Source organism: Manis javanica, chromosome 1 (assembly GCF_040802235.1).
Source record: "Manis javanica isolate MJ-LG chromosome 1, MJ_LKY, whole genome shotgun sequence".
NCBI classification, from domain to species: domain Eukaryota; kingdom Metazoa; phylum Chordata; class Mammalia; order Pholidota; family Manidae; genus Manis; species Manis javanica.
Window position 1 is genome coordinate 150996161 of NC_133156.1, and position 22774 is coordinate 151018934.

Consider the following 22774-nt stretch of genomic DNA (forward strand, 5'->3'; position numbering starts at 1 on the left):
GCACCTCCCAAGATGTTCTCATGGCAGAGTTAGTAACACAGCCCAGGTCCTGAAAACCTTATTAGGAAAAAAATAAGGAAATCATCTTAAACCATGAGAAATGTGTACACTTTCCAAATAGGATGGTAAGCCCCGTTTATGGCTGCAGGGATAAATCCAAGGGCCAAGTTTTCCCAGGTTGATCAGGTTTCCCAGCAAGATCAAGCAAGTGTCCTGTGCACACGCTGGCTGTGGCGCCAGCCCTGCCATGCATCCTTGGGTCAACTACTCAGCCTCCTGAGTCCTGGGAACCCCTGATGGTGATTGGACTGTGCATACCCAGGACTCCATCAGGAGGGCCCCTCACTCTGTCTAATGCTCTGCCATCACCACCTGGAAGTTCTTAACCTTTAAACAAAACCCATGTTTTCATTATGGTCGGATCCTGCACAAGGCTGGCCCTGACTGCAACACCCACTCCAAGATATGGAGGTCCCAGATCTGCTGCCGTGCTGGCCACTGTGAGAGGACATCTCCTTCCTCGAGCCAGGCCCAGAGGGGCAGGGGGAGGTCCTCAGTGGCCCAGTTGTTCAGGGTGCAGCGGCAGCCCCAGCTGCAGGCCTCTAGCCCCTGAACCAGGGTGCAACGTGCACTTCCATTGTAGGGGGGACTTCCCAGCTCGGTGAGATCCCGTCCTCTATTTCTGGTGGTTTTGTAGAGGCCTGAGCAGCACCCTGTGCACCCCAACTTTCATCACAGCTTTGGGACCCGACGCACAGCAGCCCAGCTCCCACCCCCATTGGGTCCAGAGGCAGAACGCCAGGCTGCCTGGAAGGAAGGGTCGCCTCCCTCCTTGCCGGACAGGTGTGGCAGGCTGCCCTGTCTCCCACGCTCCACCTCGACTTCCCAGGGACCTGTCCCACCGTCTTCTGATTCCGGAGCCTGGTGCTCCTGGCCTGCAGCAGTCCTACGATAGCGTGCTCGTGTGGGAGGTCCCCGAGAAGTGGGCGGAACAGTCCCCTTTGGGTAGTATGGCAGTGGGAGCGTGATGATGAGTAATATTTTCATGACTTCATTTGCGTTGTTAATAACGACTGCCGGGCAACCCTCACCTGACAGGACTCCCCTCTTGTGTGAAATGCTCAGACCGTCAGAGCCCAGAAGGGCGTTCATGGGGGTTGGGGGATGGGGTCCACAGCCAGTAGGGGGCAGAGCCTGGAGTTGTTTATTGAGGGGCAGGCAGCCTGCAGCCAGGTGGGGGGGGCGGTCAGAGCGTGGGGTATGTCCATGCTGGTGGGTCCACAGCCAGGTGGGGGCGTCAGAGCGTGGGGTGGGCAGGGGTTTCTTGACCTGCTCCAGCGGAACCATAGCCGTGAAGCTGGAAGCAACCTACAGGCCGCCTCCCCCTTCCACCCCAAACTGGGCCTCTCAACAGCCTCAGAGACCTCCTCCCTCCAGGAGCAGACAGAAGAGCCCTGCAGGCAAACCCCAGCACTCAGCACTGAACGCGGCCCAGATCTTAGCTAAGCAGCCCGCAATGCTTCCGAACACGCGTGTCCCGCCGCAGGGCTGGCCTGGGGTGGGAGCAGCAGGTGCGCCCTCGGAAACCCGGGGAGGCCCAGGCCGAGCGCGGGAAGCAGGAATGCCTCACACTGGGGTGAGGGCCGGGGTGGGGTGCAGCCCTGCGCGTGTCCGGGAAGGCTGTCCAGTGCGCGAGGTGCCCGGTGCCGGGACGGACGTGCTGCCCACCTCGGGCCAAGCCTCAGCTCACGGGCCCGCTAGGCGCTTGCCGCACGCGCACGCTGCCTTTCAAACTAGGCGCTCCAATCCCCGACTCCGACGTGTTGGCGCGAGAGTCTCCGCGGACAGGCCAGCGCCCTGGGCGCACCACCCGGGAGGCCTGTCCGCGCGCTCATTCATCCTCCCGCTGCTGCCGCGCTCGTCCACCCGCGGGGCGCGGGGTCCGGGCCGTCCCGCGGGTCCGGGAGCCAGGTACGACCGCACCCGCGCCGGCCCCGCGGGGTTCCCACGGCGCTGCGCGGAGCCGGCCTTGTAAGGCAGAGGCGGCGCTCGGACAGGCCTTGGTGCGCCCCGCGCGCTCCCCGGGCGGGGCGGGGCCGGAGGGCGGGGCGCCGAGGAGAGCGCGGGGCGGGCCGAGGGCCGCGCGGGCCAGTGAGAGCGCTGGGCGGGCGGGCCGGCCGGGCCGGGGGCGGGGGCGGCGCGGGCGCACGCCGGGCACCGGGTCGCGCGCGGCCGAGTTGCGGAGGCGCCGCCGGTGCAGTCACTGCGTCTCGGAGGTAAGCGGCCGCACGGCTACATCCCGGGGCGCGGGGCGCGGAGCGTGGGCACCCGGCCCGCTCCTGCCGCCACCTGCTCCCGCGGGCCCGGTGTGCGACCCCGCTCCCGGCGCCCGCCGAGCCCCTCCTGGACCTGCCCGCACGTCCGTGCGCCCGGGGCTGCCAGGCGGTCGGGCTGCGTCTGGGAGCGGGTCTGGGGACGCGGAAGGCACAGGCGGGAAGGATCCGCGGCGCACCAAGGACACGGTGGCTAATAAGTGGACCCTAAACGTGGCCTTTCGTCGCATCACTGCCTAGCGCGACGAAGGGCGCCCCTTACAGCCCCTTCCCCCGGCGCCGGCGCCCCCTCCTCTCCCTGTCCAGCTACACAAACATTGGTTCCCCGGCCTGGGGGCCGCAGCCGGCGGGGCGGAAGGGTTTGGTAAGCAGCCGCTGCCATTCCGCAGGTATTTCGGGAGACCCACGGCCGCAGAAAGGGCTCAGAATGAGCTGGTCCTTTGGCGAGGGGTCCCAAGCCCCTCTGGCCGGGCGTTAACGTCTCATAATCAGCCAGGTGAGGCTGTCGCACCTCCAGTGTGCAAATCCAGAAGCTTCCCCGAGGGGTGTTGTTTTATCGCATCTGAACATAGAACTTGGCAATCAAGATAGATGTTCGCTGCCAGTGTGATTTCTCCGCACGCCTCTGGGGAGCAGCACCCAGCCTTGGAAGGAGGACCCTTCATCCTGGGGCGCACTCATGTAAATGAAGTCTGTTAATGAGGTGGCGAGAAAACCCTTCCTTGCCCTCCCTCCCCGGACTACTATTTTGATAGGCGGTTCGTGCTCTCTGAAGACCAGGCACCTTTCAGGATAAGCTGGCTATGTTGTCATCCATCTGTGTGTTTATTGGTTAATTCGCCTGACATTTATTGGATACTTGCAGAGTCTCTGGGGAACGCTGTTAAAAGGACCAGCTTCTGTGGCCCCGGCTGCCTGCCTCCCGGGACTCCCCATGGCCAAGCTCTGCGGGGAGCCTCCCCAGAGCCCAGGCCAGTCCCTGGCCCCTAGGGAGTGATCGGGAAACGCTGACCTGATTTACAAGCGTACTGGGGATGCAGCAATGGGGCCGAGGGCTTGGGACAGGCAGGAAATGGGGGAAGGGGGCAGGGACAGAGGGCTTCCTGGATGCCTTAAACTGGATTCCATGATCCCATTTCTGGTACCAGCTGCTGTTCCCATCACATGGCCCGAATCACAGGGCTTGGTGGTGGGTGATGGGGGAGGGGTGCTGATGAACTTACCCGAGCTTCTGCAGAATGCCATATGGGGTGTGTGCGTTTCCCTGGGGAAAGTGTGCGGCTTTCATGATTTCCAAAGGATCTTTGACTCAGAAAGGTACCATAATGTAAGTGCTACAGTAAAGAATTCCTCTCGTCTGCACGGAGTGATGAAGCGATGGAGATGAGAAGCTGCTCTTATCTCCCGGGCTGTGTTTGGCTGATCTTCCCGAATCCTTTGAAGTTGCAATAAATTACTGTTTTAACTATATACAAGCTTACAGTATTCACTGGGGAAAATGTACAAGTCACAGGAGAATTTTGTAAAGAAAATTAAAATCACTCATCACTGGTTGAGGTTTCCGAGAAATCTTGGAGCAGCCCGATAGTCCTCAGGGGCAGCCTCAATGAGGCTTCCCTCCCTGGTGGGCAGTCGAGCAGCTCCCAGCAGGAAAGGCTGAGAGTTAAAGGCATCATCTGGGAGCCAGGCCTATTTAAAGCTCGTGAGGCTGCTGGTGAGGCAGGAGGGGCAGGTAACAAGGGCTGCCATCGAGGGTCTTGGAGCCATGAGGTCTGTGCACAGAGCCCAGCCTGGTACTGCCCAGCAGCCGTGCTGGACCAGGGTGCTGGGTATAGTGCTGATTCCTCCCGAGGTCACTAACCCTGGACCAGGCAGATGTGGGCTTAGGCAGGGGAATCAGCAATGTCCATCTCCTGTGCTTAAGTAACAGGTGTTTACCGTGAAGGAAGGGGTGGGGCCCACACATGGTCTTCAGCTCCCCACGTGGACCCACTCTATGGTTCAGCCCCACCTGCAGAGACCATCTTCCCCACTGGGTGGGGAGGGAGCCCAGTATCACAGCCTGCAACGACCCTGACCCATAGCCTCCTGGCTTGGCAGCTCCTCTCGGAGAGGGGCACCCCCTCTGCAGCACATACATGCCAGCTCCTGGGAACACCTTTAATTGACCCTGCCTGCGTCCCTGGGGAGGGTGCCTGCTTTGGGATGCCAGCCCCCAAGAACCATTCTGGGGAAGGGCAGTTCCCCAGGGGAGCATGGCGTGCTGCCTCCAAATCTCCTTCCCTAAGATGAGATTTAAGACTTGGCCAGGCTCCACGCCTCCTTTTTAACTGTGGGGCGCACGCAGGGATGCCGCGGCAGGTCGGCTGCGAGCTGTCCTGTGGCGTCCGAATGCCCAAATGCAGGCCCTCTGGTGAGGACGTGGGAAGCGTTACGGAGTAGAAGCCTAGGACGGTTTTCTGACTTTGCGCCACTGTGTCGTCTGCCGTCCCACCACCGTGCCTGGAGGCCTGTGCGGCTCTGCCGGCCGTGGGGTGCCTTCTGTGAAAGGGAAGGGTGAGGCCTTACCTGCTCCGGGCCTGAAAGGCACAAACTCCTGGACCTCAGGTTTTCCTGGGGCGTCCTGTGTGGGCTCCTCGTGACCTTCTCCACCCTGGGCCACCGTTCCCGAGACCCCATCCTGTCACACCTGTTTGTTCAACAATGTCTGCTAAGCACCTGCCAGGCGCCAGGTGAGCCAGCGTGGCCTCTGCCCTGGGAAGCTCTCACGCCAGCAGGGATGTCAGCAAACAGCCAGCATCCTCCCGGTGGGGTGTGGCTGTGGGCTTCACACCTGGGCGCCGGGCCCAACCTGGTACTAACCCCAATGCCCTGCAGCCGGGCGAGCTCCCCGGATTCTGTGGCCCTGGGTCATGGGCCACCCGTGAGGAAGGGCGATTTAAACCACTCTGTGTGCGCCTCACAGTCACTGTCCACGTGACCTTCAGCCCCACGCTGCCCCTCCCCCGCTCGGGTCACCGGATGCTGCGCGGCAGGCCCCCCAAAACCGGTGCCTCGACACAGTGACCCTGCACACGGATCTGCCGTCCGGCAGGCGTGCGCATGGACGGCTGGTCCCCGTCCCCCGCCTGGGCTGGGCTGTCTGCCCCAGGCTCCTCTCCTCGTGGCCAGCGAGACTGGCTGGCGGGGGTCTCCCAGCTCCGTGTGGGGTCTCTCCCCCGCTGGCGTTGGCTGCCAGCTCACCGGTCGGCTCAGGTCCCGAGAGCGCCGGGGCCAAGCAGTGCTGTCCCTCGGGGTCTGGCTTGAGGAGTCGGCAGCTTCGTGCCCACTGCGGCCCTGGCCGAGGTTTGGGAAGACCGCCAGGTTGGGGGCACATGGGTGGAAGGCGGGTCGGTGACTGAAGCTGGACATGCAGCCCCGCTTTCCTCCTGACGCTTCCGGGGACCCCTTGTGCCAGACCAGGTGGTCCCTGATGTGCGGCCTCAGCCTTCGGCAGTGGCCGGTGGCCCACCCAGCCCTGCACCCCTGGCCCTGTCCTCTATTCTGCTGGGGCAGCCGTCTGCCTGTCCCTCCTGGCCCTGGCCTTCCCCGGCTGGCTGCCGTCTCCCCGGCACAGGCCCACCCGGGGAGGTGGCCCATCGGCCGCCGCCTGCCCCTCACTCACCAGGTCCTGATTCACACTCTGCCTGGGGCCTCATTACTCTGCCTTCCCTACTCTTCAACCCACCTGTGCTGAACGGATGCTTAAAGGCTCCATTTTCTTCTGGTTTTGTTTAATTTTCCACCTGTCTGTCCATCCCCACTTGCTGAAAACATGCACCTCCCCCGATGCTTCGGACCACCTTTGCCCCAGGCAGCACGCCCGTGTGCCCGGGGCCTCTGGCACCAGCACGCACAGTGCCACCCTCTTGTCTGGGGCTTCCTATCAAGTCTAGTGTCCTCCCGGGAGCAAATCTCCTTCAAGGTGGCCTGTTCATGCAACGCCCTTTTGCCTTTATATGTATTTTTTAGATTCAGCTTTTCTAGATACCCATCTGTAAAAATTGTTGCAATTTTTATTTGGATTAAAGTTGTGGATGAATTTAGGGATAATTGACATCTTTGTAGATTCAGGTTCAAGTCCATGTCTGTAACGAACGATCCAGACCTTTTGTTTCTTCCCATAAGGCTTCAGTCTGCATGTCTGCGGCCTTGCACATTCTTGTTAGGTTTAGTCCTGGGTAACTGATGTTTCTTCCTGACACTTCAAATGGCACATTTCTGAGTATTTCTGAGTGTTCTGTTGTGTTTCTGCTGCTACACAGAAATGAAATGGATTTTTACATGTCCACCATGTATCCAGAAACAAAGCTAAACTTACTGATTCTAATAATTTTCCTGAGATTCCTCTGGGTTTTGTACATGCACGATCATAGAAATAGCCAAAAATGACGGTTTCCTATCTCCCCCTCCTATTCTCACAGCTTCGCCCCCTCCTCCTCTCTTGTTGGACTGATGGGGAGGACGGCCGAGCGCAACCCAGCCTCCTGGTCCTTCTCCTTTCAGAAGAAAATTGCTCAGCAGTCCAAGTTTCTGGTTCCGGGTGTTTGTAGGTGATAAAATTAGGCGGTTTCCTTCTTTTTCTACTTGCTAAGAATTTTTGTGGTGAATAGATGCTGTCAAATGTGAATTCAGTTCTGTCAAATCCTTTGCTTGTGTGTATTAAGAAAATATGATTTTTTAAAATTTAGGTATCGTTGATATGCACTCCTATGAAGGTTTCACAAGAAAAACAATGTGGTTATTACATTCACCCTTATTATCGAGTCCCCCCCCCACACCCCATCGCAATCACTGTCCATCAGTGTAGTAAGATGCCACAGAGTCCCTATTTGTCTTCTCTGAGCTACACTGTCTACCCCGTGACCCCACACGCACCATGTATACTAATCATGATACCCATAATCCCCTTCTCCCTCCCTCCCCACCAGACCTCCCCTACCCTCCCCTTTGGTAACTGCTAGTTCCTTCTTGGAGTCTGTGAGTCTGCTGCTATTTTGTTCCTTCAGTTTTGCTTCCTTAAACTCCACAAATGAGGGAAATCATTTGGTATTTGTCTTTATCTGTCTGACTTCTTTCACCCTGCATAATACCTCTGACTCCATCCATGTTGTTGCAAATGGTAGGATTTGTTTCTGTCTTACAGCTGAATAGTATTCCATTGTGAATATGTACCACCTCTTCTTTATCCATTCACCTACTGATGGACACTTAGGTTGTTTCCATATCTTGGCTATTGTAAATAGTGCTGCAATAAACACAGGGGTGCATATGTCTCTTTGAATATGAGAAGTTGTTTTCTTTGGGTAAATTCCTAGGAGTGGAATTTCCAGCTCAAGTGATATTTCTTTTGTTAGTTTTTTGAGGAACCTCCATATTGCTTTCCACAATGGTTGAACTATCTTACATTCCCACCAGCAGTGTAGGAGGGTTCCCCTTTCTGCGCATCCTCCCCAGCATTTGTTGTTCCTAGTCTTTTCTATGTTGGCCATCCTAACTGGTGTGAGGTGATAACTTATCGTGGCTTTAATTTGCATTTCCCTGGTAATTAGTGATGTGGAGCATCTTCTCATGTGCCTGTTGACCATGTGAATTTCTTTTTTGGAGAAGTGTCTGTTCATAACCTCTGCCCATTTTTTAATAGGGTTATTTGCTTTTTGGGTGTTGAAGCGTGTGAGTTCTTTATATATTTTGGATGTTAACCCTTTGTCGGATATATCATTTACAAATATATTCTCTCATACTGTAGGATGCCTTTTTGTTCTGCTAATGGTGCCCTTTGCTTTACAGAGCTTTTTAGCATGATGTAGTCCCATTGTTCATTTTTTATTTTGTTTCCCTTGCCTGAGAAGATGCATTCAGGAAAAAGTTGCTCATGTTTATATTCAAGAGATTTTTGCCTGTGTTTTCTTCTAAGAGTTTTATGGTTTCATTACTTACATTCAGGTCTTTGATCCATTTTGAGTTTATTTTTGTGTATGGGTTTAGACAATAATCCAGTTTCATTCTCTTGCATGTAGCTGTCCAGTTTTGCCAACACAAGTTGTTGAAGAGGCTGTCATTTCCCCATTGTATGTCCAAGGCTCCTTTTTCCTATATTAACTGACCATATATGCTTGGGTTTATTTCTGGGCACTCCAGTCTGTTCCACTGGTCAATGGGTCTATTCTTGTGCCATTACCAAATTATCTTGATTACTGTGGCTTTGTAGTAAAGCTTGAAGTTGGGAAGCGAGATTCCCCCCTGCTCAGGATTGCTTTGGCTATTCAGGGTCTTTTGTGGTTCCATATGAATTTTAGAATTATTTGGTCTAGTTCATTGAAGAATGCTGTTGGTATTTTGATAGGGATTGCATTGAATCTGTAGATTGCTTTAGGCAGGATGGCCATTTTGACAATATTAATTCTTCCTAGCCAAGAGCATGGGATGAATTTCCATATGCTAGTGTCGTCTTTAATTTCTCTTAAGAGTGTCTTATAGTTTTCAGGGTATAGGTCTTTCACTTCCTTGGTTAGGTTTATTCCTAGGTATTTTATTCTTTTTGATGCAATTGTGAATGGAATTGTTTTCCTGATTTCTCTTTCTGTTAGTTCATCATTAGTGTATAGGCATGCAACAGATCTGTGTATTAATTTTGTATCCTGTAACTTTGCTAAATTCAGATACTAGTTCTAGTAGTTTTGGAGTGGATTCTTTAGGGTTTTTTATGTACAATATCATGTCATCTTCAAACAGTGACAGTTTAACTTCTTCCTTACCAATCTGGATGCCTTGTCTTTCTTTGTGTTGTCTGATTGCCGTGGCTGGGACCTCCAGTACTATGTTGAATAAAGGCAGGGAGAGTGGGCATCTCTGTCTTGTTCCCGATCTTAGTTGAAGGGTGCATACATATTGGACTGACCCCTTTATCATTATGTAATGTCCTTCTCTCTTTTCACTTTCTTTGTTTTGAAGTCTACTTTGTCTGATAAAAGTACTGCAACTCCTGCTTTTTTCTCCCTATTAGTTGCATGAAGAAAATATGGCTTTTATCCTCTATTCTATTTGTGTGATAAATTATCCTGATTGATTTCGTTTTAAGCCAACCGGGCTCTCCTGGCATAAACCCCATTTGGTTATGAAGTATTTATCCTTTTTATCTGGATTCCACTTGTTGATGTTTCATTTAGGATTTTGTTCAGAGTTTTTGCACCTGTGCTCAGCCCTGCAGCTTGGACCTGCCCCTGTGAGCAGCTCCCAGTTCTCTGAGGCTTATTCCCCAGGCTGCTCTGGTGGGTAGCCTGAGGGCCAAGGTCCAGACCCCATGGGCCTGCCTGGGCCTTGGCCTCAGGCTGGGTGACCAAGGACTGGGACTTGGGACAGCTGTGCTGCTGGGATTGTGTGAGTCAAGCTGAGAGTAGCTGAGACCCGACACCGTGCTGAACTCTGGGGGTGTTGGGACTCAGAAAGGCTGCTGTGTCTGGCTCTGGATGGCTCTCACTGCCTGGGGCGAGTGGCCATTCATATCAAGTGTCTGGGGAAAGCAAAGCGGGGGCCATGTTATGGTCACAAATGGGAACAGTTACCAAAGGGTGCATTGTCTTGAATGGACTCTGAGATAAAGAGCTGAAGGTGCAGGCAGTGTGGGCCATTGGGAGGGGTCTGCGGACTGGGGTGGACATTGTTCCCTGGGGCTGTTTGCTCAGGGCCTGGGGCTGAGCCCAGAGGGCTGGCCCGCCAAGTGGACAGGTCCTCACACCCCTTGCTTCAGGCTGCTGTGGACTTTCTAGTTTCCTGTCCTACCCTAAACCCACTAGAGGATCTCAGGCACCAAAACTCCCTTGGTGCAGTGGGGGTCAGGCCTGTGCGGGGGACTGGCAGAGGCTCCGTGAGCAGAGGGCCTCCCCTGGATCAGCTGACCAGCCCCTCGGTCTCCCCAGTGGTTCGGGACAGCTGTGCTTGGGGTTTATCTGGGGGCTGTCACATCATTCCTGGGCCCCTTCCTCCGGTGTCAGCGTCCTGGGACTGGGCCTAGTAGGGCCGTGGGGTGCCCCTGAGAGGCCATCCAGGCCATGGTGGTCAGGGTGCGGGAACTCATGGCTTCTGTCCAGACTTTTTGTTTCCCTCCTTTCTATGCACTTTTTTTGAGGCTCTGTGAGTCCAGCAGAGTTTGTAGGGCATCCATGCAGCCAGGCCTCCACACCAGCACCCTCGGCCTGGCTATTTGGACCACAGGCCACCTTGCCTCTGTGGCGGAACTGGGCACCCAGGCACAGACCACGTCCCTTGGAGATGGCTCTGACCATTGGGCACAAGTTTCCAAGAGCTGTGACGCCTGGGTCACTTGGGTGGAGGGACAGGTGGTGCCCTTCAAGGTGACCCTCCAGAGCGCAGTGGGCTGGAGTGGCCATACCAAGCCAAGTGGGGAGTGACCGGGGTGGCTAGATGCCTCTCCTCTGGGGTCTGAGAGCAGCCCAGGGCCAGTGACACTGACAGAAAGCCCCTGGGAGAGGAGGCTCCTTGGGACCAGCGTCTCCAGGGCAGTGTGGGGGTGGAAGGTGGTCCCCAGGGAGGGCGATGGGGGCCTGCAGTGATGGTGGGCTGTGGGCAGGGGTCCTCCTTGAGCCCTAGGGCAGGTCCTGGCTCTCAGACATGCCACCCTACATGCCACCCAGCACACCATCTGGACCCAGTGTTTACTGCCGTACACGGGATGGGCAGCCTGCCAGACCTGGGTACCATCCCAGATTCCCAAGGGTGGTAGCCCCAGAGGACGAGGGGGATGTACGAGGGAGATGGAGGCTGTGAGGGGCCTTAGGGGCTGGAGGGCACCCGGTTCTAAGGAGGCGGGTCAGTCACTAGCCAGGCCAGATTTGTTGGGGTGTTGACTGGGGGCAAGATGAAGGAGCTGGGTGGGGAGGCTTCAGGAACCAGGTGCTGAGGGTCATCTTGGGAGTGGGCTTGGGGGACACAAGAGCAGAGGTGCATTCACACCTGTGAGCTCAGATGCACACCTGTCTCTGCATTTAGGGCACACTCATACCCTGCCCAGGAAGGGCACTGTGATGGCAGTGAGGCTGTTGTGGCTGTTCCATTTAATACACCTGGCCCTGCTCACAGGACACCTGGAACTGATCATAGACACCTGGCCCTGCTCACAGCACACCTGGCCCTCCTCACAGCACACCTGGCCCTGCTCACAGCACACCTGGCCCTGCTCACAGGCACCTGGACCTATTCACAGCACACCTGGCCCTGCTCACAGCACACGTGGCCCTGTTGCAGGTACATTAGTAGCAGCAATTTCCAGTCCTCCTGGTCGGGAACCGTGTGCTGATACCATGTGGCAGAAGTGTCTTGGGGTCTGTCCCGTGTTGCCTTTTCTACAGTTTCTGCTCCAGGCAGTCAGTGTAAGGAGGTTGCTAGGGAGTCACCCTGGGATGGGCCAGTTCCTTTTGGGAAGTGGGGCCTCCTCCAGTGCCCCTCTGGGTATTGATGGTCCCTGAGGCGTGGCAGGCAGGGGCTCTGAGAGTGCCTGGCCGTGCCTCGGGGGCGTTAGTCCCTGTGGCCTCTGGTTCCCCCTGTTCTCCTCCGAGTCCAGGTCTGAAACTCCACATTTGACCTCCCTCCATCTCTAAACCGCCTTTGAAAATGCAGGTCCAGAACTGTGAGCTGTGTGGGGCCCCCAGTGCCAATACTTAGCAGTTCTGTTGTCCTGAACCCTCTGAGGCCAGCACGCAGCCTCACGCAGGACTGGCCTAGGGCAGTGGTACCTGCCGTGCCCCCCACTACCTGCCCTCCACCTGCTACCTCCCAGTTCCCCTCCGAGCTCCACCCAAGGGGCTGGGCCGGCTGAGGAAGGGGCAGGCTGCTCCCTAAGACAGGCCAGGGATGGGGAGGACATGGCACTCAGCCACACCCCTGCCCCCCATGGGGCCCGAGGCCAGCAGGAGAGGGGTGCTCAGGAGCTCCGGGCTGGAAGGTAGGTTCCACATCCCATCTGCCACCTCCCTGCGCTCTGCTGCCCGTAGCACATCATGGATCCTGGCTCTGTGCTCACCTCCCCACTCTCACCCCAAAACTTACACACATCCCAAAGAGTCTGGGATCTATCTAGGGAAGGGGGTGAATGAGGGCTGGATTTTCAAGGAGAGTGGGGCACTGGGCATCAAGAATTCCTGGATGGTGAAATAAGTCAGAACTTGTGTCTCCTGGGGCTTCCCCGGGCTGCTGAGAATCCTCACATTTGGGGAGTGTCCCAGGCTGTGCACCCATGGCCAGCAGACTGAAACCTGGTCATACCTGGTCACACCCGGTCGGCCCCCCTTCCCACTGTGTGCTGACATCTGTCCTATAAGGGGAATCTTGGCCAGGGAGGAGTTGGCTTTCCTGGGAGTGCAGGGCACAAACCTGCGGGTTCAGGACGCACACCTGAGGGTGGAGGACACACACCTGGGCCCAGTGCATACCTGGCGATGCAGCACACACACCTGAGGGTGAAGGACACACACCTAGGACCAGTACACATCTGGTGATGCAGCACACACACCTGAGGGTGGAGGGCACACACCTAGGCCCAGTACACACCTGGCGATGCAGCACACACCTGGGCCCAGTGCACACCTGAGGGTGGAGGGCACACACCTTGGGATGGGACCCCTTCCACCCAGGCCCATAAGAAGCTTCTGCTTCAGGCAGAGAAACGGTGTCCATGATGACATGAACTGATCCCGGTAACACCACCTCATCTTGCCTCTGCCATAGATCCTTCCGTGGGATCCCCGGGCCATGGGCCAGGTCCATACACCTGCCAACGTGGGAAATCTGGGGGCCCTGATGTGACTCTGCTCCTCAGGTCCCAGGGCCACCCCTGCCCGCCCAGTGGAGGTCATGTCCTGTGTTTTCGTCTGTCTCACTGGCGGCTGCACTCCTGTGGCGAGAGGGCAGGGGTGGCGGGCATTGTGGCCCTGGCAGCACTTGGGGGCTCCCATGACTCCCCCGCAGCTGGGGGCCCTGCAGAGTCCTGGGGTCGGTGGGAACCCCATGGGGCCGTCTGTGCTCTGTGCGGAACTGGTGCTGAGGACTCGGATCTGGGAGCTCTTCACTGAATTGCAGAGTCAGGCCCAAGCCTGCTTCCGGTGGCCCCGGCCCTCCACCCGGCCCTCCAGCTGGGAGCCTCCTCTTAGTGGACCTGGCCTTCCGTGCTGGTGAGGGTGGTGGGCCGGCCTCTCCTCTAGGAAGCATGGAGCTTGGCCTGGGCTGGGGCATCTTGGTGCCCCGCCTCGGCCACCGCCTGACGCAGGGTGAGGGGGGCATCAGGGCACCTGAGAGCTGCAAGGGGCAGCAGGGCCTCTGTCTTCTCAGTCCCGCAGGGACCCAGCCGTCTTTGGGGACCAGGCGCCTCACAAAGGCAGAGAGTCGCCGCCAGGTCAGCACAGGTTCTGCTGCCCATGCAGTGTCCCCCGGCCCCCAGCACTAGGTCAGCAGGGTCAGCAGGCTCCGCCCCGAGCTGACAGTGGCAGCATGATCAGTTAGTTCCACGTCCCCCTCCTGAGCATGGTGAAGGGTGTCATTCTGGGGAGTCCCCCCAGCAGATATGGCCCAGGGAGAAGGCAGTGGCCCCTTGGCCAGCTGGGACATGACAGAGAGGGGCCCTAAGTCCCCAGGCAGCTGGCTGGAGCACCCCCAGGGCCCTGCCACGGCTGAGGGGGATCGGGGGAACTGGTGCTGGGAGGGGCAGGGCTGTCTCCAGCTGTGGGACCAGCACTCATGCCCTTCAGCTGCCTCCTGGGCCGCAGGCTGCCCCTCATGCCAGGGTGCAGCTCCGGGGACCCAAGGGCCCTGCGCTACCCTGGGTGCCTGCTGGACGCATGCACCCAGCTGGAGGGGCCTGTGCAGCCCCACAGGAGAGGGGCAACTCCTTTCTCTTTCCTTCTCCCCCAGCAACATGGCCGACAGCAGGGCCAAGGCCCCCAGCAAGACACCCCCCAAGTCTCCAGGGGACCCCACGAAGGACAAGGCAGCCAAGAGGCTCTCTCTGGAGTCAGAAGGTGCCAACGAGGGCGCGGCCGCAGCCCCAGAGCTCAGTGCCCTGGAGGAGGCCTTCCGGCGATTCGCAGTGCACGGGGACACCAGGGCCACTGGGAAGGACATGCACGGCAAGAACTGGTCCAAGCTGTGCAAGGACTGCCAGGTGATCGACGGGAGGAATGTGACCGTCACTGACGTGGACATCGTCTTCAGCAAGATCAAGTAAGTGCAGGCCTCCTGGATGGCGGGTTGTGTGCCCAAATGGGGGCACAGGGGCACCCCCAGAGAGCCAGATGCCCAGAGGCTGGGCAGTGGTGGCAGGGCCTCAGCCCCAGGGAGCCTCCACGTGAACGAGGTAGCCAGTGAGCGTGTCACCGGTGGCTCGGGGAGGAGGCACCACAGGCGTCTTTCCACACGCTCAAGCACCCCCAGGTCAGGCGTGCACACGCCCACCCCGAGGTGACTGTGAAGCACAGGCATGGCCTCCCAGCCTCCACAGCCCGGGACCACCCGGGAAACACCACACATCCTTAAGGCCACTGGCAGTCAGCGCCATGTCAGCCTGCAGGATGCCATCCTCCGTGGACCCACCTGCAGGTCCCCTGGGGCAGGCCTGGGGGTGGATGTCTGCTCTGGAGACTGCTTCAGTTGCAGGGTCCGGCCCACCCCCAGGTCCTGGGTGCAGCTGCTTCTGGGCCCAAGGCCAAGCTGCATGAGGGGCCACCATGCACTCACTCGGCCCACTGACCCAGCGAGAGATGGGGACTGCCCTGGGCACAGGTGTCAGGGACATCTGGCAGCCAGTTCATGCCGGTGGCACCACTGTGGGCCAACCTAGATGGTGGGTGGGAGCCTGCGGCCTCGTCAGGATGCACTGCTGGTACAGAACAGGCTCAAGGGGCAGACGCGCTGCACACACCAGCCCAGAGACGGAAGTGGGGTGGCGTTCACCATTTGGGGAGACCAGGGCACCAGTGAGGGGGCGGGGTCCTGAGCAGGGATGGGTGGGGTGGGGCAGGACCCCAACCAGGGCCAGTGCAGCCTCCCAGCTCGGCCTTGGGTGCATGCTCCAGTGTGTCCAGACCCTGGAGTGGAGGAACCGCAAGACTGGTGTCCACTGGGGAAGGTTCCAGAAGAGCTAGGAGGGAGGTGGGCTCCTGCAGCCAGCATCACCCAGACCTTGGTGCCAGGGCCACGTGGTGGCTTCCTTCCCTCCCCTCTATCCCAGATGCAGGGGTTGCCTTCAAGCTATGGCATGTAGGCATGTGCACACACATGCACACAGGGCCCACACATGTGTGCTGACACGCATGTGCCCACATGCGCATGCCCAGGCAGGTCAGCCAGTCCACAGAGCTGGTGGTCAGGAGGTGGCATGTGTGGTCAGCTCATCCCAGGACTGACGCTCTGGGTGAGCCCTAGAGACCCCGTATGCAGGAGACTCCCCCCCCTGGGGGGGCACATGAGTCCTTCCTGCCCTGGCACCGCGTGTGTGGGCACTGGGAAGGGAGTCCCATCAGGTCCTGGCCCTGTCCTGGGTCGGGGGACTGGGGCTTGGCCTTGGCTTCCAGGCACGGTGGCCTCCCCTACCAAAGAGCCCAGGGCTGCTCAGGGACTCCCAGTATCTCTGCCATAGCTCACTGTGGAGGAACATGGTCTGTGAGGCGGGCAGCTGCGGCCCCGGCCCAGTGAGGGGTAGTGGCCATGACACAGTCAAGACCAACTTATAGTGGCTGAAGGGTCGGTGCCATGGCCCCTGGAAGGGTGCAGGCTCAGGCCCCATGTGGGGGTCGGGGGCACTGGCTGGGACCCATGAGGGGTGGATGATGGGGGCTTACACCCTGTCCCTGGGAAGGCAGAAGCAGACAGCATTTGCCCCTGGCAGGGTCAGAGGGCGGCAGCACCCCAAGGAAGGGTCTTGGGTTATGGGGGAGGGTCAGTGTCGCTGGCTGGGTCGTGGGGCCCTGCAGGACCCCCTGGAAGACTAGGGGGCCACTGGGGGATGCTGGGGGCAGGTCTGAGGAGGCTGCTGGGGTTCCTGTTTGGAATGGGGAGAAGAGTGTTGGGCCGCGCGCCCTGGTGCACGGGGTCGCCGGGCAGAAGCGCCCTGGCCTGGTGGGAGATGCGAGGCAGAACCGCAAAGCCCGGACTGAGAAGAGCCACTATTTCTGTTTGCGGCCAGTTGCCATGGCTCCGCGGGCGGCCGCGCCCGGTATCTGCAGCCGCTGTTTGGCTACGGTCACCACGGCAGCGCCTGTTTGTTTGGAAGTTACCAAGCGCTAAGCTTTTCGGTGCGTCTCTGCAGCTCTGGGCAGGTCGGAGGAAGGCCTGCTACCGAGACGGGCGCCCGCGGCCAGGCTGAGACACTGGCCACTCTTGACCTTGTGCGCACGGGCGGAGCGTCGCCCAGGTGGCCCAGTTGGGGGCCGTGGACGGTGACACCGCCTCCCACCCTGCCTGCTTGTCTGCGTGTCCGGGCTGGGCACGGGGGCCCCCACCGCACAGGTGAGAGGCCAGGCGCCAGGGGCAGAGGAAGGTGGGCTCTCCGCGGAGCCCCTCGTGGCCCACGCACAAGCGTTTCCTGCGACTCCGCTGCTGGGGGTTAGGAGGTGGCAGGTGGGCGGGCAGGGCTTTGGGGGGGTGAAGCTGCTCTCTTGCCACACACGCTGCGGCCAGGACACAGTGGGAACCGTGCAGCAAGGCGTGCAGGTGTCGGCAGAGGCCCCCCAGCCGCGAGCCTCGGCAACAGCAGCGGCGCCCAGGGGCCGGCCAGCCCGCGGGAGCGGCAGGGAAGCGCCGAGCGCGGATCAGGGCGACTGTGGAGTGGGTGGGGCGCCGGCAGGAGGGGCCATGGGGCCGGCAGAGCTCCGCGAGTGATTGACATCCGAGACGCTGGTGGGCGACACAGCAACCCCGTGGGCCTGCCTGATGCCCCAGGGCATCCCCATCCCCGTGCCATGCCTGGACCGCTCCGGCCTCCCTCCGGGAGGGTCTGGCCCTCGCCCTAAGCTCAGGCTGCGGGGTCCGAGCGGCTGCGCAGGCGCCCGCCTCCGTGGGAACCTCTGGTGGCCGCCCGCAGCAGCGCAGTCCCACCTGCGGCATCGCCAGGGCCTCCGTGTGGGCCGGCGATGCGCCTGCGGCTGAGGGTCAAAGCTCGGCAGAGCAGGAGTCAGGGATCCTTCTCCCACTGGCTCCCCGTCGAGTGGACGTGGGTGTCAGATAACGACGCACACAGTTCTCTTAGGAGGATGGCTTGGCTCAAACCCTGCAGAAGCCACACCAGCCTCAGGCCACCCAGCCCTGCAGGTGGCTGACTCCACATCAGGAGGAACGCCTTCCCACTCAGGGGACACACTCAGTGTCAGGGTCATGGCTGCCGGGCTGCCAGAAGTCTCCACTCGGGTCCTCAGCCTCGTCGTGGCCCCTGGGCCTGGGCCAGGTCTGCACATGGGGCTGGCTGCTGGGCCTAGCAGCCCTGGGCGGGAGCAAGTCTGGAGTCGGCCAGGGGAGCCCAACCACATAGCCGGGCCCTCTGTGAACCTAGCTGGAAATTGGGGGCTGTGACCCCACCAGGCAGGGCCCCCCCCACATCCACCCCCACTGGCCTAGGGGCTGATGGGGACATCCAGGAGGCTCTTCCTTCTCTGACCGTCATCTGTGCTGTGTGAGGCCCCCTGACACCCTGCTTCCTGCCCACACCCGTGTCCTGGTCAGCCAGGCTGCTCCCTGGACAGGTCACCCGGGGCCCAGCTTCTGCTGGGTGTGGAGCCTGGGAGAGCCAGTTTTCTCTGACCCAGAGTAGTAGGTTGTCTGAGATGCCCTAGCAGGCTGGCCACTGCCTGTGGGTGCAGGGCCTCTGGGAGTGCCGCCACTCACTGACCCAGAAGGTGCCAGTGAAGAGGTGGGGGCCCTGTGCTCCATCCTGGGACACATGGGCCAAAGGCCAGGATCCTCAGGGTGCTGGCCCTGGGGCATGTGCACATGGCTGTCCTTGGAGGGCTGTGCCGGCACCCGCCTGTTTCTGATACCCCTGGCCAGCCCATGCTGTGGCTGGGTGACCTTCGGGAGTGGGAGTGGCAGTGTCCAGTCCCCTGCCGGCCCTGAGCTGGGGCTGGAGGCCCGAGGGACACAGAACTGAGAAAGTAAGGTGAAACCCCAGGTCGCAGGCCTTGTTACAGCCAGGCCGGCCTTCCAGCATAACAACACTGAGCAGGTGCTGCCGGCCCCAGAACAGGGAGCCCTGCAGCTCTGTGGACTCTGGGGAACAGGCTCACTCTGTGTCCCAAGGGAGTGTATGTGACCAGCTGTCTCTGGGGAAGAGACTGGCATTGTCATTCTGGAACTTGCCGGGGGCTTGCAGCAGTAGGGAGCCGGGTGCCCTGGGGAGAGCTCCCTGCTGGCACAGATGCCTCGAGACCCCCGCGTAGTGCACAGTGGGGACACTTGGGGACACCCAGCCTGGCCAGGTGCAGCAAGTGAGTCAGGACCCTAGGCCTGCATGTCCACGAGATCTGGATGTGACCCCCCTGCCCCCAACCAAGTGAGTCACGCTGGTGGTGCCTGGTGCCGCTGTGCCCGGGGAGGGCTGCGTGCTCTGGTGGCGGCCATCAGGCCTGGCGTCCACATGCTACCCAGGCAGAGAGTGAACAGGAGACAGGAGTGTCTTTGATGGCCCAGGAGACATGATCCAAGGGTTGAGCAGTAAACCCCCTGACAGCACCCAGAGGAAGGAAAGAGGTCGTGTCACACTGCCCGAGGAACTGCTGGGGTTCCCCCACGCATGGCAGCTGCCTCATGACCCATGCCCCAGTGGCCTGGCATCCCACCAGTTCACCCAGCCCAGCACCACAGGGCTCATGCTGTTTGTGGGTATTGAGGTGGAGAGCTTTGAGGGCAGAAACCTTCACACACGGGGCCTGAGGCCGCGGCATCCACCCAGTGGCCCAGCCCTGCATGTGGTGGGTGGGATGGCTGTGTGGGTGCTGGGTAGATGTGCGCAGCCACCAAGCCCCAGCTTCCCGCTCCCTGGGCTCCGGGTCCAGGCTGCAGCCCTGAGGGTGCTGTGTCCTCCACTCCCTTCCTGACCGGGGGTGCTGGTCAGCATGCCCGTGCCTTCAGATGTGTGTAAAGTGATGATGCATCCCCAGGTGTGCATCTCCCCAGAGGGCACCTGGTGGACACGTGGGTGACAGTGAATAGAACACATTTTTGTGGAAGCTCACGTTATTTGTCTTAGGTAAGAACCCAGCAGTGGGGTTGTGCTGTAGGTGTGACCTTTGTAAGAAAGTGCCCGACTGCTCTTGGAGTGGACGCCCGCGCCCCTGCAGCCCCGCTGGCCTTGTCATTTATTCACTCTGGCCCTGTGGCCATCCCGTGGCACAGTGCAGCCTCCTTCGGATTTGGTCTGCACCCTCTGGCAAAGGATGTCTGAGCGCTCTGTCCAGCTTTTACATCAGGTTTTTCTTATTGGGAGTTTTTGAGCATTCATACAGTTCACATCAAGTCCTTTTTCAGGTACTTGACAAGCATTTTTATCTGTGGTTTGTCTTTTAATTTTCTGAAGTGTTTTTCAAAGAGCATGATTTTTAAAATTTGGGGGAAATCCAACTTATCCAGTTTTTTCCTTTTATAGGTGGCTTTTGGGTGTCACTTCTAAGAAATCTTTGCTTAGCCTGAGGTCACAAGATTTTCTCTTAGGTGTTCTTCCAGAAGTTTATAGTTTGGGGGTTGTGGTAACAGGAATGTGACCCACTTACATCAGCTTCTGTCTGTGGTCCAGTCCACATCATTTGTTGCAAAGGCCCCCTGCTTCTCGGCCACTTGGGCCACCTCCTGTGGGGCCGTGTCTGCCTGGGCTGCCGCTGGTCTGTGAGCTGTGCTGCGTCTGAGGTGGGGGTGGCCTGTCCCCACTTTTCAAACTGCCCTTGCTGTTCTGGACCCTCTGCTCACTGGCCCCCACACAGCACCTGCCGGCCAGGTGTCCCTTGAACTGCTGATGCTCAGGTTTCCGTGGTGCAAATGGCTGGCAGGTGGCAACCCTTCTGTGGCTGTACTGATAGGGTGTCCATGCTGCACAGAACCCAGCCCATCACTTCAGATTTTAAAACACTGGAAACTCCCTCAGGGGACTGGCTGGGGAAGACGTGGCCAGAGTGGAAAACACTTTTCAGTTAAAATCACAAGCTGAATAGCCCAGAGGACCTTGCCCACGCTGGGTGTGTGAATGGTCTGCGCAGTGGAGTCCATCTCCAGCTGAAGCGCAGGGCCCACCCCCAACCCGGCTGCTGTGGAAGGTCTGCAGGCTGGGACCCCAAGGCCTTGGGCACCAGGCTCCCCAGGGAGGGCAGGGGCGTGTCTGAGCCTCAGGGTTGGGTGGGGCTGACTGGGCCCCGGGCCCACCTTGCTGGGCACAAGGGTCAGGGAGACCCAGTCCTGTCCCTGTGTGGTGACCAACAGGTGGGCGGCAGACCAAGGGGGGACACAGCGTCCTTCAGGCAGTGGGGTCAGAACAGCCTCCCACTGCCTTCCCCTCAGAGTCCTTCAGGTGGAGGCCACTTGCCCCAGAGCCAGACAGCAGTGCGTTTCCATGTCCAGTTCATAAAGAATGTGGTTTCTTTAAGCTTTTTTCCAACACAGTTTATATTTGCTGTCGTTGCTGATGGCAACCAACTGTTGGGTGTAAACACTGCAGACCAAGGTGGGGGGAGGGGCACGTTCTGTATTTTAACGTTAGACTTGTTTTTGGTTGTGACATCATTGGGTCCTGGGCAGGGTGGTGTCCATGTCACCACTGAGCCCTCCCCAGATGCCCAACGCTGTCCCTGCAGGGGGAAGTCCTGCCGGACCATCACCTTCGAGCAGTTCAAGGAGGCGCTGGAGGAGCTCTCCAAGAAGCGGTTCAAAGATAAGGGCAGGGAGGAGGCCATCCGGGAGGTGCACAGGCTCATCGAGGGCAAGGCCCCCATCATCTCTGGGGTGACGGTGAGTATGGTGCACAGGGGACTGTGGGGTGACTGCACAGAGGCGTTGAGGCCTGGAGGCGGGTTGACCCAGGCTGCCTCCTGCCCAGGCTGGAGGTGAATTCCAGGAACTGGCCGGCGCCCTTGTCCGGGTCCCGACCCCTCTGGCTGGAGTCTGCTCTCCCCACCTGGCCTGGCCAGCCCATTCTTTCTCCTTCGGGGATGACCAGCAGTCAACCTCCTCTGCCCCCACCGCTCCCTGCCCGCCACCTGACGCCCGCCTCCTCTTCCCTTGCAGAAAGCTATCTCGTCGCCCACTGTATCGCGGCTCACGGACACGACCAAGTTCACGGGCTCCCACAAGGAGCGCTTCGACCCGTCGGGCAGGGGCAGGGGCAAGGCAGGCCGCGTGGACCTGGTGGACGAGTCAGGCTACGTGCCGGGCTACAAGCACGCAGGCACCTATGACCAGAAGGTGCAGGGGAGCAAGTAGCCTCTGGGGTGGGCTCCTGTCCACTGCCGAGGGGGCACCGCCTCACTTCATTACATTCCTGTGCCCACGTGGGCAGAACTGACACCGGGCTGGTGTGCTGGGGCCATGCCTCCTTCCCCCGGGCCCTGCACACCTCTCTCTGCCCAGGTTTGGCCCCTGAACTCACTGACCTTTTCTAACATGCCTGCTGCGTCCCATGGCCAGTGGCTATTCCCAAAGCATCTCCCAGGACCAGGCCAGATCTCCCGACCTTCTGAACCCTCCCAGGAGTGTGAGTGAACCCCTAACAGGAGGTGGCGGAGTCTGCGAGGATATAGTGCAGGCACAGGGAGGTGGGACACGCAGGGGCACACACGCACATCCATGCATGCTAGCACACGCACACGCCTACGGACAGGTCTGTGCCAAGGGGGGTCATGTAGCCTGAGGCCAGTGTGCAGCCAGTGACAGGAGCTTCCCGGACCAAAATGGAAACTATGGGCAGCTCATTGTTTTGCTTTTCTAAGAAAAGTGTGTTCTCAGATAGGTCGAGGATGATCTAGGATGCCCCCCTCTCTGCTTTCCCCCTGCACCAGCATCTCTGGGTCAGACACCCCGTTGGCTGGGGCTCTCTGTGGGCAGGCAGAGCCGTGGCCAGTGTGTGACTGGGCGCCTTCTGCCCACGTCCCCCACACTGGACTTGGGGCTGCTCCCCCCTTACGGCATGGCACAAACCTCCCGGCCTCGGCCTCTGCAGTGAATTCTCGCCTCTCCGGAGCCATTTGGCAACAGCTTTCCCTAACCTCTCCCAACCCCTGGGAGTGTAGGAAACTGCACAAAACCAGGCCAGGGGAGGGTCCCAGACCTGTGGTATTTGCCGGGGTTTGGCATCCTGCAAGGCCTCCTGCTGTCCCTTTGCATAGACAGCCGCAGCTTGGTCCATGACAGGCTGGCGTGTGGTC

General features: G+C 59.3%; 1 protein-coding gene across 2 annotated transcripts; it reads left to right on the top strand.

Annotated features, from left to right (window-relative positions):
• Positions 1-1835: 1835 nt before the first annotated feature.
• Positions 1836-21915, top strand: TPPP (tubulin polymerization promoting protein). Of its 2 annotated transcripts, none has more exons than XM_037015549.2 (4): positions 1836-1971; positions 14295-14603; positions 21209-21362; positions 21639-21915. In XM_037015549.2, the coding sequence occupies exons 2-4, from the start codon at positions 14299-14301 to the stop codon at positions 21831-21833; spliced, it is 654 nt and encodes a 217-aa protein (XP_036871444.1). In that variant the 5' UTR covers positions 1836-1971; positions 14295-14298; the 3' UTR covers positions 21834-21915. The 2 variants fall into 2 exon arrangements, with proteins under 2 accessions (XP_036871444.1, XP_036871443.1); XM_037015548.2 differs by lacking the exon at positions 1836-1971 and adding an exon at positions 2174-2276.
• Positions 21916-22774: the final 859 nt, after the last annotated feature.

Bases quoted from the DNA above. Each gene is read 5' to 3' on its own strand.
- TPPP (XM_037015549.2), top strand. From the start codon at position 14,299: ATGGCCGACAGCAGGGCCAAGGCCCCCAGCAAGACACCCCCCAAGTCT. The intron at 14,604-21,208 runs GTAAGTGCAGGC...CTGTCCCTGCAG, and splicing joins ATCGTCTTCAGCAAGATCAA to GGGGAAGTCCTGCCGGACCA. The intron at 21,363-21,638 runs GTGAGTATGGTG...CTTCCCTTGCAG, and splicing joins CCATCATCTCTGGGGTGACG to AAAGCTATCTCGTCGCCCAC.